Source organism: Octopus sinensis, linkage group LG2, assembly GCF_006345805.1.
Source record: "Octopus sinensis linkage group LG2, ASM634580v1, whole genome shotgun sequence".
Classification (NCBI taxonomy): Eukaryota; Metazoa; Mollusca; class Cephalopoda; order Octopoda; family Octopodidae; genus Octopus; species Octopus sinensis.
In genome coordinates this window covers 172,822,582-172,839,842 of record NC_042998.1, presented here as the reverse complement: position 1 = coordinate 172,839,842, position 17,261 = coordinate 172,822,582, and the positions used below count along the sequence as shown (strand labels likewise).

Sequence of the window (17,261 nt, the reverse complement as noted above, 5' to 3'; positions counted from 1 at the left end):
CGAAAGCTTCTCACAGCGACCTTGATCATGGGGCCTATTTAACCGAATGGAGAGAAAGCAGGAAGTGTAAGATGACTACGGGGGACAGGGCTGCTGTGGTTGGTCAAGGTGGGTCACAAGGTGTTGTTAGAAATAAGATTGACATTCCAGCGACACCACGTGCATTTAAGAGGAGAATTTCTTTGAAAGCGTAGCTGGACAGGATTCTGGTGGAGCCTGCTGTCTTGCTCGTCTTTGAAGGTAAGAGTGTGAGGGTGGGTGTGTAAGTTTGTGTGTGTGTGCGTACACCAAATGCATGAGTGCGTCGATGTGGGTATCTGATATGTATACGTGTGTATCTCCTATGTATTTGTGGCGAGTGCGTGCGCGTGTGTAGGCTAGCGTGTGTGCATGAGAGCTGATGGCGCCAGCTCGTTCATGCGTAAGCAAGTGTTTGTTAGGGTACATGCTGCTATGTATCAACCATATTGGAGGACTTGTGTGTGTGAGTATGTAGGTCTATGCGTCGGCTGTGTATATCACCTGCGTGTGTATCTGTTGTGTATGTGTATGTGTGTGTGTTTGTGCCCGTGCGTTTGCGAATACATATGTGTTGTTGATTGCTGTATACGCGTGTGAAAGTGTGTGAGTATGTACATTCCTGCATGTATACGTGTACGTATGAGTGTGTGCGTGTTTGTCTGAAAAAAGATGTATGCGTGCGAGCTTGTATTTTCACCTGGTGTGCGCGTGTGTGTGTACATAGACATTCATGCTTTTAGTATTTGTGTTTGCGAGCACGACAGATATATGGCACGATGGTAACAACAGTGAAACTGAGAATGGCGTAGTATTTGGCGTTGTATTGAGGTTTGGTGGTAAGCACGCCGGGCGAAATGCGTAGCCGTATTCATCCTTTCGGGGTCGATAAATTAAGTACCAGTTACGCACTGGGGTCGATGTAATTGACTTAATCCGTTTGTCTGTCCTTGTTTATCCCCTCTGTGTTTAGCCCCTTGTGGGTAGTGAAGAAATAGGTATTAGTGTTGAATGCTTGGTTGTGTTAGGTGGGGTAAAGGAAGGAAGGAAGGAAGGAAGGAAAATCGTGCGTACAGAGATGTATGCGCGCGCGACCGTGTTTGTATGAGCACACCTGTATGAGGACGGACATGGTGGGAATACAAGGGATGCCTTTTGTTTAAGGTCAGCCCGTGGTCTGCGTAAGCATCGGTGGTTATGTACCCTGTCCTTTGTTATGGAACAGCCAGTGTTGAGGCGCAGTCAATTATTAGGTGGCATATCTGAGTTGTCGGCAGCCAGTGTTTTTGACGTTCACCAAAAGGGCGTAGCTATGATGGCAGCAATAGGATAGCTTGTATTTTCTGTCCATAGATACTTCAGGCTGGTAGAGAATATGCTGCCTTTCGCGGAGACAGAGTTTCCGATTGCTGGCACCGGGTGAGTATGATGGGAACTGAATAATGGAATACATTCATACATACATTCTAATGAAGGAGCTTTGGAAACTGGCTCTTCATTGGCAAGATATCTTAAATATACTGAATTGCGACATACATAAATGCATGCGCATATACATTGTATGTGCGTATGTTTGTATGTGTGTATGTTTGTGTGTTTGTGTGAGTGTGTGCATTTTCATTATATGCATAATTGTTATTTATGTTTATTTATTTCTTATTTTAATTATATTGATTTTTATAGTCTTTCAGGAACATTGTCAAAGGGATTCGAATGTAAATATCAGAGGTGTGTAAATCACAATTCATCTCACGGTAGATCACAAGAGGCAAAAGAAGAAAATCTTCACCATATCCCTGATCGAATTGAATGTATTGAATCAGTTTCAACTGGTGCCACACCCCCGAACCAAAGGAAGTTTACGTCTTTGAAAAAACGCGCGAAAAACTTAAATATTGATGAGAAAAAAAGCTTGCGCAAAAATTCAACAGATGACGTTTTAAGTTCCCCTCAAATAACATTAGAAAAATATAATACAGAGGACGATGATCCATGGGACATAGCTGTGACTTTTAATCCGAGTGTCTATGATACAGACCCGAAAGGTATTGATTCAAATGAACTTTCTCTATATAAACATTCGAAATCTAATAAAGACCACGAAAATAAGTCACGCGAAGTGTTTGGGAAATCTTCATTTAGAGTATGGAAGCAGTCAGCCATGGATTATTTGAAGTCACACACGAGTAGCCTTCACAGAAATAAGACATACCATATTGATATATCACCTGAAACTCCGAAAAAGCAGAAAAACTGTTCTCCCAAAACACATCTTAATATACATTCTGGATGTGAAAATGTCTCCCTCTCCGATAATCAGTCATCACAAGATGAGGACGATTCACCGTTAAATCAATGTAATAAATCTCCCCTTGAGGAATACAATGATGCAAATTGCAGCCGCATATACAAATGCCATAATTTAAAGAATTCCTTAAATTGCGAAGAAAAGTCCCAAAAATGGAGTAGGATAAGACGTGCCTTCAGTGAATTATATCCCTACCGATGTATAGAAGTACGCCAGGTCGACGAAAACATTTTGTCAGAGTATGTGGAGAAGAAGGAGTCTTCCAGTAGACAATATTCCTGTAGAAGCATTGATGCAACTTGTTCCATAAAAAACACGTCCCTTACTGATTCGCTCAACTTAGCTACGGTTTCATTTCGAGATAATTTACATTCAAAAGGTAAGTTTTATTTCCTTATTATGCTTTCTCAACAATTCAGCTGGTGTCATCTATACAACAAGCAATACAATATGAGTACAAATTGCTTGTCACAGCTGCAAAACAATTAATATGTTCGTGTCACACTTGTATGATATAGAACAACTAGACTTCTTTTCCTTTCTTGTAAAATTTAAAAAAAACTATATTGTATCTGCAATATATTTGCATAGCATCGTTCTTTTATAATGCTCACTCAGCATGTTTTTTCTATTAGTAAGTCATTGAACTATCAAAATACCTACTTCACATCACATTTTATAACATTCTGTTTCCTTCCAAAGAGTTTTACGAAAACGCGAAACGTGCAATTAAAATATATTGAATATTGTTATAGAAATGCCTATCAGAAAGAAAATTAAGAAATACAATAACAGAATTTAATTTAAAAACACATAACTATTACCTAGAGAAAAGTAAAGCTACTTTCAAAGACCACTAGCAACAACAGAGCCGCTATGAATTTGCTTCCACTGAAACTTATTTTTCTCTAAAAGAAAGCAAAGCAAAATAACTACTTTAATAGTAATTCAACTGGAGAAAAAATATATAACGAACACAGCTTTCTCGGATTTTATCTCTGTAATTGCACCTGCTTAATCAAATGTTGAGCATAAAAGCGAATTGTCACACCTTTATATTAGATTGTTCCTTGCAAAATTATATGAAAGTGCTGATATTCGAACTTCTTCAATTATAAAAAATGTTTCTATTATATCAGTCAATATTTGATGCAATTCTTTTGCTATATGTTCTGTTTAACTTTGACCTAAAACAGATCAGTTACTTTCTTTGCAGCATTAATTCTTATCTTATAGTGTTTCATCTCAAGTGCAAGAGCAGTGTTTGTGTGTTTTATGTTTCCATTGGGATAATGTTAAAATAGAAGTTCAGGTTTCAATTTCTCAAGTAAAAGATTTCAGTATGTTTTTGTTGTGCAGCGTTGTACTTGTATAAGTGGGGTAGTGAGGACAGTAATTGTTTTTCTATCTCTTATTGTGAAGAAAATACAACTTAGACGTAGTGTCAAAGCAGATGGTGATCCAAGTTTACACACATGTTTAAGTATATACATACACCTTTTCACACAAACATGTATACACACACACACACACACACACACACACACACACACATAGATAGATAGATAGATAGATAGATAGATAGATAGATAGATAGATAGATAGATAGATAGATAGATAGATAGATAGATAGATAGATATGCATACTTGTAGCACATATATATGATATTTAAGAGTACTTATAACAAACGCGTATAACGCTGGAGACTTTAATCCCATCAACCCATTCAGATATTCTCACATGACCATTTACGAGGTGGTATCAAAAAGTTCCCGGACTAATTCTGTAGCACGCCAAAGACGGCAGCTCGCTGTTGCGTGCGCATTGAAAGCTAGCAGTGATCTTCATGAGGCAGTGTACCGAGTGACATTGTTGTGTTTACTTTGCAAGTTGTGAAATTTGTGTCTCTGTGGTCACGTCTATGACGTAGTCTGCGATTTTTGTCATGGACAGGAAGCTGGACAAAGAGCCGACGTGAAATTTTGCTCTAAAACTTGGTAAGTTTTCTGCAGAAACAGAGCATGCTTCGGCAAGCCTACGGCGATGAGGCGGTGGCTCACACGCAATGCTTCACCGACACTGCCGCAGTTGAATGAAGAGCGTGCTCATACTTTATTCGACATCCGCGTTATTGTACATTGAGAATTCGTGCCCTAGAGTCAGACTGTCTATTGAGAGTTCTACTGCGACGTTTTGAAGCTTTCGAGAGATGGAAGACATTCGGCAAAAGCGACTGGATTTGTGGAGAGCGAAGAATTGGATTTTTCACGACGACAATGCACCATGCCACCGAGCATTCCTCACTTGTGAGTTTCTCGCCAAAACAACATCGTATCGCTTCCGTACCCCACTAATTCACCAGATTTAGCATTTGCGGACTTCCATCTTCTCCCCTATATGGAAATGCAGTTTCGACTCGCTTACGGAAAACGACTTCCAGGCCGGATTCCAAAAGTGACAGGAAAGCTGGGACCGGTATATTGCTGCTCAAGGTGACTACTACTACTACTACTACTACTACTACTACTATACTACTACCACCTCTCCACAAGTATTTAAACATGATTGGAATGTGGTTATGGAGGTTGTTTCTTTCTTGATGCGTTACTGCTGTGTTATGCTAACTTAATATAAAGTTAACTTGATATAGGGAAAATCGTACAGTTTTGTTGTTTCATACTCGTACATGTGTCTGTTTATTGAGTCTAATACATCTGTACTTTACGATAAATGCAGAATCCATGTGTTGTTGTAACTATCCTCCCGTTTACATCTAAATTTGGTAATATCGTCGTATTCTGCCAAGCAGTGGATCTTTCACTTCCTGAAGATGCTTGTTTCTATCGCGGATTCTATCGCGCAAATCGTTTTGACAAAGTTACAAGGAACATTTATTCTCGTGTATCTCAGATGGCCTGAATTGAGGTGAAGATATTAGTTTGAAGTCTGTACGTTTATAGTGAATGTTCATTTTCATTTCTTTGTTAACTTCTTTCATAAAGATGCTGAAATTTGTGAGTTGGTTACGGTTATATTCCATGAGGAATTGTATATTTTAAATTATTATATTGAGAAGTCTTCCAAATTCTTTTAATTTCTTTATGCTTACATTCCAAAGCTTGAAGCATATGTTGAGGTACCTTTTCCACTTTTCTTGAGGACAGAATTTTCATATTTTCAGAGTGAATTTTCTTAAACCGTAATCTCTAGAAACAGCATATCATGGATGAAACGCATTAATTTACCAAGATGTGGTAAATTAACATGACTTATCACGAAAAGAATTAACTGGAACATGCTTCTTTACGATAACGTGACTGATCTCATTTACTTGCATTTGTCACAACCTCTTATGGGAAACATTCAGAAGGACTTTGAAAGTGTGGAATTTTATTTCCAACATTATGGAGTACCCCCCACACTAACATGGTAATATAAGGGTCCTAAATTGATTAGCTTTTGCAAAATAGGTAGATTGAACGAAGAGGTTCAGTAGAATATCCTATGAGTTCACTGCACCTCGCACCACTAGACATTTTTATGGGAATACATGACAACTGGAGTTTAATGTATAAATTAATAGACAAATTGAAGGTAGCCATTGCATGAGAATATGCAAAAGCCAAACGAAATGTTTCTTGATGTTTGCGATTCCTTTATTTTACATTATCAGCAATGATTGGACCTGAACGATCATCAAATTGAAAAGAGACGTTTATAGAACATTAAATTCTGCCAGTAGGTTCTACTAAATTTTGGAAATGAAACGTATTTTAATAAACACTGACTTTACAATCATTCAATGTGCGTATACGCTTCTTGGGAATCTCTCGTATATATATATATATATATTATATATATATATATATATATATACATTGCCTTTCCAAATAGTGCTTGGATTTTACCGAATGAAATTAAGCTATTTTTCAGGTTTTTAACACCTTATTGGCTCCTGTAAACTTCACAGGCTGAAGCGGTACTATTTCCTACCAATGGTATTGATTCACCAAAAGATAAATGTATTTTTATATTTGATGAAAAAGAGTGACAAAAACAGTGATTACTGTGATGATGGAAACGATATATCCAATTAACCAGTCGAGGTTAGGGAATACTTTGACAGCTGTAAATTAGGTGGAATGTCTTGTCCACCCCATATTATGAACTTGTGAAAGTCTATGTAACGCTATTAAGAAATTTAAACGAGGCCAGTGAACTTTTAAATGGAACAAGAATTTATATAGTCAATCACGATTGAAGTCTATCTTATTACAGATAGGAAATCATGTCATTATGCCTCGAATTAAATTGAAACCATCTACAACCCATCTGCCACTCAAACTTATTCGATTACAGCTTCGTGTTCGAATAGCTTTTGCAATGACAGTCAATAGATCCTTATGTCAATCATTGAATAAAATAAGTTTGTTTTTCCCAACTGTCGTATTTGTGCAGAGACAATTGTATGTTGCTCTGCCAAAGGCCAGCTACACAGAGGAATGCTGGTATAGTGCCAAGGGTGAAAAAAGGCAGCAGAATTAAGTACACAGAAATTTTCGAGTATTTTAACTTTTCTTATCTTTTATATCATGCGAATACTTACGAGAGAAAACTTTACACACAGACACACATATATATATATATATATTAGCTGAGTGGCCCGGCGTTCCCTGAGTAACTGCTGTTCTTATTCAGATTAGTATTCAATAAAAATAAAGATATATTCTCATAATTATTTCGAAATGTCTATATTTTATTTTAAAATATCCAAATTGTAATGATAACAGAATTTCGAACGGAAAAATCTGTCAATGTTGAAACACCTCAGGGTAAACAATATTGATCGTGTAATTTTCTGTTAGTGTCAAAATGAATAAATTGTTGCTGCTTCCAACTCCCGAGCAAACAACATAGAGTTGGCCGTAGGAGAAGCATGTAGTAGAGAGATCAAGTGCAACTACTTCGAGGGATTGATCCTGATTTGTTAATTGAAATACCAAAACTTAGTTTGATTGGAAACTGAAGCGTCTTAAATTCAAATGGAACATCTGTAGGTATGGGAGGAATTTTTGGAATAAAGACATTTTCTTCTTTGTGACTACCTGTTATGATTGTTGCCTGTAGTACATGGCACTTCATAGAAATAACAATTAAGCGAGTTCCATTACACAGGTGAGATTCATAAGCACCATAATGGGAGCACCCAGTTTTAGTTTCAAGGTATGCGATGGCATCCAAGTGGGTTTGAGTGTGTTCAGAAATTCAACAGGTTATTTAATAACCTGATCTGCATCGACTGTTGTCAGTTGATCAAAAAGTCATATCTGGTGTATCTATTAACTTTTGAAGAAGTACATGACTGAGTTTATCAACATTTTATTAGTTGGAGCTAGCATAGTTCTTTCACATAGACAGTTTACATCAGTATAATTAACAGATAAATTAGGAAATACTTTATCCATAAGAGAAAGCATTATTTCACCGCATGTAATTTCATGTAACTGAAGACTTGAGTTGAATGTTAATATCCCATTATCAATCTTAAGAAGTTGTAGAAGTACCCTGATGTTGCTTTTAAGATGATGTTTTTTTCGCATGTCTTCAAATGTACAATTTTTTGACGCATGCATTGACCTCATCACCTTTTGTTTCTTTGAGGATACCCGCCAACGTTTGATGAAAATCTACTGTAAGAAGAACGGTTACTCTTCCCATGAGCGTGCTATTGTTTTTTTATGTCTTGTGGTGTACGATCAAATACCTCTGGAGCTCCACGATGTGACAGTGCACTCATCCCAAACAATGAGGCAAGTTTGTTGGAGAACTGTTGCAATTGCAGAGTTTTGGGAAATGCTGCACATTTGAGATTCTTTCATTGCAAGGTTTAGAGAGAGTTTGAATATGAAATGGGTAGTTCTTCCCCTATTGAAGAGAGTAGCTGCAAACCAAATGATGCAACACTAGAAATTTAGATTTTATTTCCTCAAATTTAGGATTGCAAGAGAATGTGACAAGAAAATCTGGCTTTCCATGTCTTGACATATGTCATAGCATCTTGTGTTCGTTCATGCATATATTGAGGACCACATATGAATGATGATGGGATGGTTATAAGTTGTTCCATGTTTTAAATATCACCATCAGTTCTCAGAGCATCTTAGAGATGACTATAATGTTTAGCGCTTAACCTTTTGATTGTTACGAATGTAAAGGAGACGCTGATTTTCAACTTTAGCTTACATATCAACCAGGTTTTGCTGAAATAGATCACGATACATGTCTAATTGATTTAATTGTTCTAGTCTTAACATCAGTTGGTAAGAATAGAAGTCAGTTGAAGAATATCTTTTCGTTTATATTTGGCTCTCCTGTTGCAGGTTCAATCTGTGTAATATTGAAATGATATCCATATTATCGATTCTGCAAAATAAGAGGATACTGGAGAGCATCATTAAAGGGATGAGTCTCTAAAACACGTTTAAGGTTTTTATCTCGAGCGCGAATGAAAATATCACGATTTTCATGGGGATCACCTACCATAAGAATGGCTATTTCATTAGATGTGGACTCATTAAAAGGGCGTAAAATGTCTATTACTATAGTTTACTATAAACGCAACGAGCGCGGAAACACACACGCACTCACTAATTAAGCAAAAATTACCATGTAAAGAAAAATGACTATGTAAGCAAAGTCAACATTTATTTGGAACATGTACTAAATGTTATAAAATTCAGCATTGAATGTCACGGTTAAGAAAGTCAAGCTCCAAGAAAATTCAGAAGGTATAATTGAATTTTTCATACAAAAATAACGTTTTTAAACGAACGCTGAACAAAGTGTGTACAAAGGAATATGTTGCTGTTGTGAACGTTAATTAATTTTAAACATTTGCTAAAGGATATATGTCGCAAGACATAAATTTATTTGATATCAGTTACTATATATTTTAACTGCGTAAAGTTATAAGCTGAAGAATAAATACTAACGCAGTAAAATGGTTGCGCGGCGTCGAAAGCTAATATTGTTAAAGCAACATAGCAGAAAAACGAAAAGGACTGTAGGACTTTTAAAAAAGCATTGTCTTCCAATTGGTTATAAGTACTGGGATAACATTTCTGTAATTGTCATGAAAGAGCCGCTAAGGCTTTCTACTTTACCTAAGTTTCCGAATTTGTTCTAATAACCAGAATGGCATTCGTTTTTTCAGATATAATTGCGAGTTTTGAGAGTGCTGTTTAATCAGCCAAATCTTCATGATGGTTATAAAACCAGAATAATATTTCAGCAAATAAGTAGTGATAATCGTTAATGCAGTTTAAACCGCAACTCTCCATGATGAAAATGAAAATCCAAACTGTGGTACTTCAAAGTGAATGCTGTTGTTCGTTCACAATCCAGGCGGCAACTAAACTAAACTCTTTCAAAATTGGCGCGTTTCACTGTTGGGTGATATAATCACATACATATAAAAAACGACAGACACACATAGACATATATTCACGCATAATTAGAGCCTATCTCTGTCCCTCTGTGTGTCTGCCTCTATCTTTAGATGTGCGTGTGTGCGCGTGCATGTGTCAGTCGTCAGACAAACACATACACACTCACATACACTCACACATATATACTTAGTCATCGGCCTAACGTACGTAACGAACGCGCAAACACACACACACACACTGACAGACGCATACACACACATGTAGAAAAATGTGACGTCGTTGTCGTCGTGATATAAAATGTCGTTTGCGAAAGTTCACTTATAGAAAGATTATAATGTTAAATTATGATTTTATTTAACATATTCAGCTCTCAGATTCACACACTTATTGCAGAAGTCCCTCAGTTATTCTAAGCTATTTAAAAGAACGCGGAAGGTTGGGCCTCTAACTAGGCGCTTCGCGATATGCTTAAAGCCAGAAAGTTTTTAACACCCCCAGTAAGGGTTGAGTTATAACCCGAAAAGGATATATATGCCTGTAAATATAAGAAACGTAAAGCAAAAGCGGAATACAGGATTAAAACTAGAAGAATCACTGAAGAGACTTCGAAAAGTAAACATATTCTAGAAATCGTATATATATATATATATTCTCTCCTTGTTTCTCTCCTTGTTTATTCCGTGTCCCTTTCTGTAGAAGAGCGTAGGCTCGAAACGTAAAAGACTTTTTCTATTCCTGAGCGTATACTAATACATCTGTTTGTTTTGTACACCACCTGTCTTCGTCTTTTGTTTTTTTTCGTAACTCTCCCTATATATATATATATATATATATAATATATATATATATATATATATATATATATATATCCGTAATAATGAAGGGTGAAATTAATTAATTTGGAATAATTATCAATTACACCAAGTAGTCTTCGGCATGTAAAAGCCTCATTCGAGGAAAATTTAAGTAATACTAAGCAATAAAGGGTTTAGCAACGATTGCCTACCACATACCGAATTTAGAAATAGCAGTCAAAGGGTTATAGCTATTTCTTCTACTAAAAAGGGAGATCTCAGTAAAAACAGCAATTGGAAGGCAGACACAAACAGGTAAGAGAGAATGAATGACGGCAATCTATCATACATTTTTAAGTTATCTACGGACGTACGTTTCGAAATCAAGTTTTTAGGAAGCATAAGAATTAAATATTATATTAATAATTCTATCTTACCGAAACTTCTTTTCTCTTCAGCGTAGAATACTATAATCATAAATGATTATATATTGAATTTTGAGATACTAGAAGCACCACTCAACTCAGTATCAGAGCGAGCTAGAATCCGCAACTAGTATCACCGAATCAATTTGTGAATGAAACGATTGTGTCAAACAGCCCCTTCCCACCCGCTGTGCCAAAACAAGATGCTGTGGTCATCTACTGAGATAAAATATGGTTATCCGTAATAATGAAGGGTGAAATTAATTAATTTGGAATAATTATCAATTACACCAAGTAGTCTTCGGCATGTAAAAGCCTCATTCGAGAAAATTTAAGTAATACTAAGCAATAAAGGGTTAGCAACGAATTGCCTTACCACATACCGAATTTAGAAATAGCAGTCAAAGGGTTATAGCTATTTCTTCTACTAAAAAGGGAGATCTCAGTAAAAACAGCAATTGGAAGGCAGACACAAACAGGTAAGAGAGAATGAATTGACGGCAATCTATCATACATTTTTAAGTTATCTACAGACGTACGTTTCGAAATCAAGTTTTTAGGAAGCATAAGAATTAAATATAATATTAAATAATTCTATCTTACCGAAACTTCTTTTCTCTTCACGTAGAATACTATAATCATAAATGATTACATATTGAATTTTGAGATACTAGAAGGCACCAACTCAACTCAGTATCAGAGCGAGCTAGAATCCGCAACTAGTATCACCGAATTCAATTTGTGAATGAAACGATTGTGTCACCAGCCCCTTCCCACCCGCGTGTAGCCAAAACAAGATGCTGTGGTCATCTACTGAGATAAAATATGGTATCCGTAATAATGAAGGGTGAATTAATTAATTTGGAATAATTATCAATTACACCAAGTAGTCTTCGGCATGTAAAAGCCTCATTCGAGAAAATTTAAGTAATACTAAGCAATAAAGGGTTTAGCAGCGAATTGCCTTACCACATACCGAATTTAGAAATAGCAGTCAAAGGGTTATAGCTATTTCTTCTACTAAAAAGGGAGATCTCAGTAAAAACAGCAATTGGAAGGCAGACGCAAACAGGTAAGAGAATGAATTGACGGCAATCTATCATACATTTTTAGTTATCTACGGACGTACGTTTCGAAATCAAGTTTTTAGGAAAGCATAAGAATTAAATATTAAATATTAAATAATCTATCTTACCGAAACTTCTTTTCTCTTCAGCGTAGAATACTATAATCATAAATGATTATATATTGAATTTTGAGATACTAGAAGGCACCAACTCAACTCAGTATCAGAGCGAGCTAGAATCCGCAACTAGTATCACCGAATTCAATTTGTGAATGAAACGATTGTGTCACCAGCCCCTTCCCACCCGCGTGTAGCCAAAACAAGATGCTGTGGTCATCTACTGAGATAAAATATGGTTATCCGTAATAATGAAGGGTGAAATTAATTAATTTGGAATAATTATCAATTACACCAAGTAGTCTTCGGCATGTAAAAGCCTCATTCGAGGAAAATTTAAGTAATACTAAGCAATAAAGGGTTTAGCAACGAATTGCCTTACCACATACCGAATTTAGAAATAGCAGTCAAAGGGTTATAGCTATTTCTTCTACTAAAAAGGGAGATCTCAGTAAAAACAGCAATTGGAAGGCAGACACAAACAGGTAAGAGAGAATGAATTGACGGCAATCTATCATACATTTTTAAGTTATCTACGGACGTACGTTTCGTTGCTAAACCCTTTATTGCTTAGTATTACTTAAATTTTCCTCGAATGAGGCTTTTACATGCCGACGACTACTTGGTGTAATTGATAATTATTCCAAATTAATTAATTTCACCCTTCATTATTACGGATAACCATATTTTATCTCAGTAGATGACCACAGCATCTTGTTTTGGCTACACGCGGGTGGGAAGGGGCTGGTGACACAATCGTTTCATTCACAAATTGAATTCGGTGATACTAGTTGCGGATTCTAGCTCGCTCTGATACTGAGTTGAGTTGGTGCCTTCTAGTATCTCAAAATTCAATATATAATCATTTATGATTATAGTATTCTACGCTGAAGAGAAAAGAAGTTTCGGTAAGATAGAATTATTTAATATTTAATATTTAATTCTTATGCTTTCCTAAAAACTTGATTTCGAAACGTACGTCCGTAGATAACTTAAAAATGTATGATAGATTGCCGTCAATTCATTCTCTCTTACCTGTTTGTGTCTGCCTTCCAATTGCTGTTTTTACTGAGATCTCCCTTTTTAGTAGAAGAAATAGCTATAACCCTTTGACTGCTATTTCTAAATTCGGTATGTGGTAAGGCAATTCGTTGCTAAACCCTTTATTGCTTAGTATTACTTAAATTTTCCTCGAATGAGGCTTTTACATGCCGAAGACTACTTGGTGTAATTGATAATTATTCCAAATTAATTAATCACCCTTCATTATTACGGATAACCATATTTTATCTCAAGTAGATGACCACAGCATCTTGTTTTGGCTACACGCGGGTGGGAAGAGGCTGGTGACACAATCGTTTCATTCACAAATTGAATTCGGTGATACTAGTTGCGGATTCTAGCTCGCTCTGATACTGAGTTGAGTTGGTGCCTTCTAGTATCTCAAAATTCAATATATAATCATTTATGATTATAGTATTCTACGCTGAAGAGAAAAGAAGTTTCGGTAAGATAGAATTATTTAATATTTAATATTTAATTCTTATGCTTTCCTAAAAACTTGATTTCGAAACGTACGTCCGTAGATAACTTAAAAATGTATGATAGATTGCCGTCAATTCATTCTCTCTTACCTGTTTGTGTCTGCCTTCCAATTGCTGTTTTTACTGAGATCTCCCTTTTTAGTAGAAGAAATAGCTATAACCCTTTGACTGCTATTTCTAAATTCGGTATGTGGTAAGGCAATTCGTTGCTAAACCCTTTATTGCTTAGTATATATATATATATATATATATATATATAAGAAAGTTGGTTTGTGAAAGCACGTGGTTGAATATATAGAAAATAGTAAAAAGTGAAAAAACTACAGAAGGCTTAAATGTTAAAAAAAATATTGACATATTGACATATTGACTCAAATATATATTTTTTAACCTTTAAGCCTTCTGTAGTTCTTTCCCTTTTTACTATTATATATATATATATATATTTATTATATATATATATATATATATATATATATATATATATATATATATATATATTATATATATATATATATATTCTTAAATCTAAAAGCATCAGAGATATAACAAAAGCTGTTACTCACAGTTTCACATTCCCGTTCGTCGGACAGTTTCGTTAAAATAGCAGAAATAGCGATATGATCAAAACTAGTTAAAGGATACACCTTTAAAAATGGATTTTATCATTGGTCTTTTTAATTAACGGTCTTAAGCATGCAATGAACAAAATAAACAAAATATATGAATTTAATATAAATTCATCATATTATAAAAATCGATGAAAACCTTAAATGGAAGTGTGGATTCAAAATACATATTGCAAATAATTATATGCGAAATATACTTCAATTATTATAATTAATACATTAAAATTAAAATTTTCACACTGCATTATGTAAATATTTTGCAACAGTATATACGCATACTAGACTATCAATATAGATATATACATCAACATACACAGATGGATGTACACAAACTACATACATATACAGACATATACATTTAAGACGTAAATATACACACAAATACACATATACATATGTATACATATGTACGCAATCATGCTCGCATGCAGAAATCACTTGGTGTATACATATAGACGAGAAGTAAATTTTAAAACGCAGAGAGGACGAAAGAAAAAGTAAAGGAAAAGGAATTTTTATGCGAATTTATATCGGGTTGTAAAAGCATTTTCAGAAACCCCTGTATAAGTTCTATATTCGCGTGAGCCTTGTATCTGCACCTCGGCTCTATACATAATTCCTTTCTCCAGACATTTACCTTCTAACGGACAGGAGGCCCCATCTTTGTAATTGCAATTTTTAAGAAGAGAATCGGCACTATGATTATTAGCAATTATCCTACTGTTGTGTTGGTTAATAAAATACTGCTAAGCAGTATGCCAACATCGACAACTCGGAAATAGATATCATACATGCGAGGAAATCACTTCTTTTTTACGAGAATTCCACCTGGGTCAAGAAGAGTGAGGATTCTCTTTTCGATGTACCGATGAGGGCATACGACAGGGCTGATTTATGTGTGCTCATAGGAGCTTATATTCTATATTCTACACAATCTAAAGCTAGAATTTTGTTATATTTCTGCTGCTTTTAAATAAAGCATATTACTCTACCTCTGGTATTTGAGTACTCCTTTTCCACCTTGTTTCATATTTATATGCTTACCCCGGTATATATATATATATATATATATATATATATATATATATATATATATATATATATACTATAAACAATATAGGATGAAGTCCCTTTCTCTACAGAAAAGGATTCCATCAAAAAGCGTGGCAGTATATATATATATTATATATATATATATATAATATATATATATATAATATATATATATATATATATATATGAATATTGATTCCTGGTAAGAGCAAGGTCAGATGTGTTATTCTAGAATTTGAGAGGCTTACTTGATTAAATTAGCAAATATGAAAGTGAAACTGAATACATAAAAAGAATTATTCTTTGTTGTTGTTTTTGTTATTGTTGTTGTTATTGATGACGATGTTGTTATTGGGTTTTGGTTTTTTTTTTTAGAACACTGCGATTAAAAGAATCGGTAAAATGTCAAGTATTTCATAATTAATAGGAATACATATTCCGAATTAATGAAGAGAATATATATTGCTACATGCACACAATAGACTAACGTACAGAAACTCACCCAAGCACAGATACACATACGCACATACATACACACATACATACACGTGCATACACATACATATATTATTGTTACTATTGAGTGAGAGAGCAGGGCGTGCCATCACAGTGACACTGGGGTAAAATACACGAAGCCCAGCACACCAATCATGACCACCCGTCCGATAAGGGTACACCAGGCACATGCATCACAACCATATGTGAGCGACATGGTGATCTCATATCAAGATAAACAGCACATGACCTTGCAGGTGGGGCCCAGTTACAATTTTCTTCTGGTCGAACAACCCATCCCGCTCAAAAGGTCTCTGAATGAGGCTTGTTTAAGGACGTTGAACAAAACACCCATGTTTCCAGAGGTGAATTATTCAAACCCCAAAGAATCTCTCTCATCACATAGCTATGATGCTCCCCCACTACTTCTGCTCGTGATTAGAGCTGCACATATCGTCAAGCACTGAGGGGCTTGCTCAATTGGTTAAGGTCAAACAACTGACAAGCAAATATGTGGTATTGAACAGAATATTTGCTGTAGCCCATCTTTTATACCAAGATAAAACAATGTACATGATAACACTTCCAATCAGCTAGGATCAGAAGCCACGCGAGCCACTGCCTGGTATTCTGGTACTGCATCAGGGCATTTAGTACTACATCAGGGAATAGGTACTGCGTCAGGGAATTTATTATTATTACCATTATTTTTTTAAATTATTATTATTATTATTATTATTATTATTATTATTATTATTATTATTATTATTATTATTATCATCATCTGTTGTTTTATTTTTATAGCGTGCTTTCACTTCACTACCGAGCGCAGCTCTGTGTGCCTGGGGTATGTGCTGTGGTTCCCTGTGATGGTTGCTGTATTGAAAGCGCCTTTTCGTAGGATGTGCGCAGTGCCCAATAGTGCAATTTTCCATATGTTATATGTGTTTGTAAGTCCTGGTGTTTTTGTTATGTATTTGTCTAAATATTTTTTATCATACCTAATGCGCCTACTATAATAGGAATTGTTTCTGTTTTTAGATTCCACATTCGAGTTACCTGTTTCCAGGTCTATGTATTGATACATCAATTAGAAAGCATTTGTTTTCTTTATGATCTCTGACAACTATACCTGGCCTATTGACCTTATTATTATTATTATTATTATTATTATTATTATTATCATCATCATCATCATTATTATTATTATTATCATCATCATCATCATCATCATCATTATCATCATCATCATCATCATCATCATCATCATTATTATTATTATTGAGTGAGAGAGCCGAGCAGGTAACACATAAAAGTGTAACAGTGTAAGATATAAACCGAACACCTGTTCAGGCAAGTCGCC

General features: G+C 35.3%; 1 protein-coding gene across 2 annotated transcripts in view; it reads left to right on the top strand.

Annotated features, from left to right (window-relative positions):
* The window catches only part of LOC118762121, a 229,904-nt gene that overhangs the window by 132,570 nt on the left and 80,073 nt on the right, over positions 1 to 17,261 (top strand). For both annotated transcript variants that reach the window (XM_036500437.1, XM_036500436.1), the window contains one exon: positions 1,702 to 2,705. In XM_036500437.1, the coding sequence (XP_036356330.1) occupies positions 1,702 to 2,705 (1,004 nt within the window). The remainder of the gene's footprint in view (positions 1 to 1,701; positions 2,706 to 17,261) is intronic.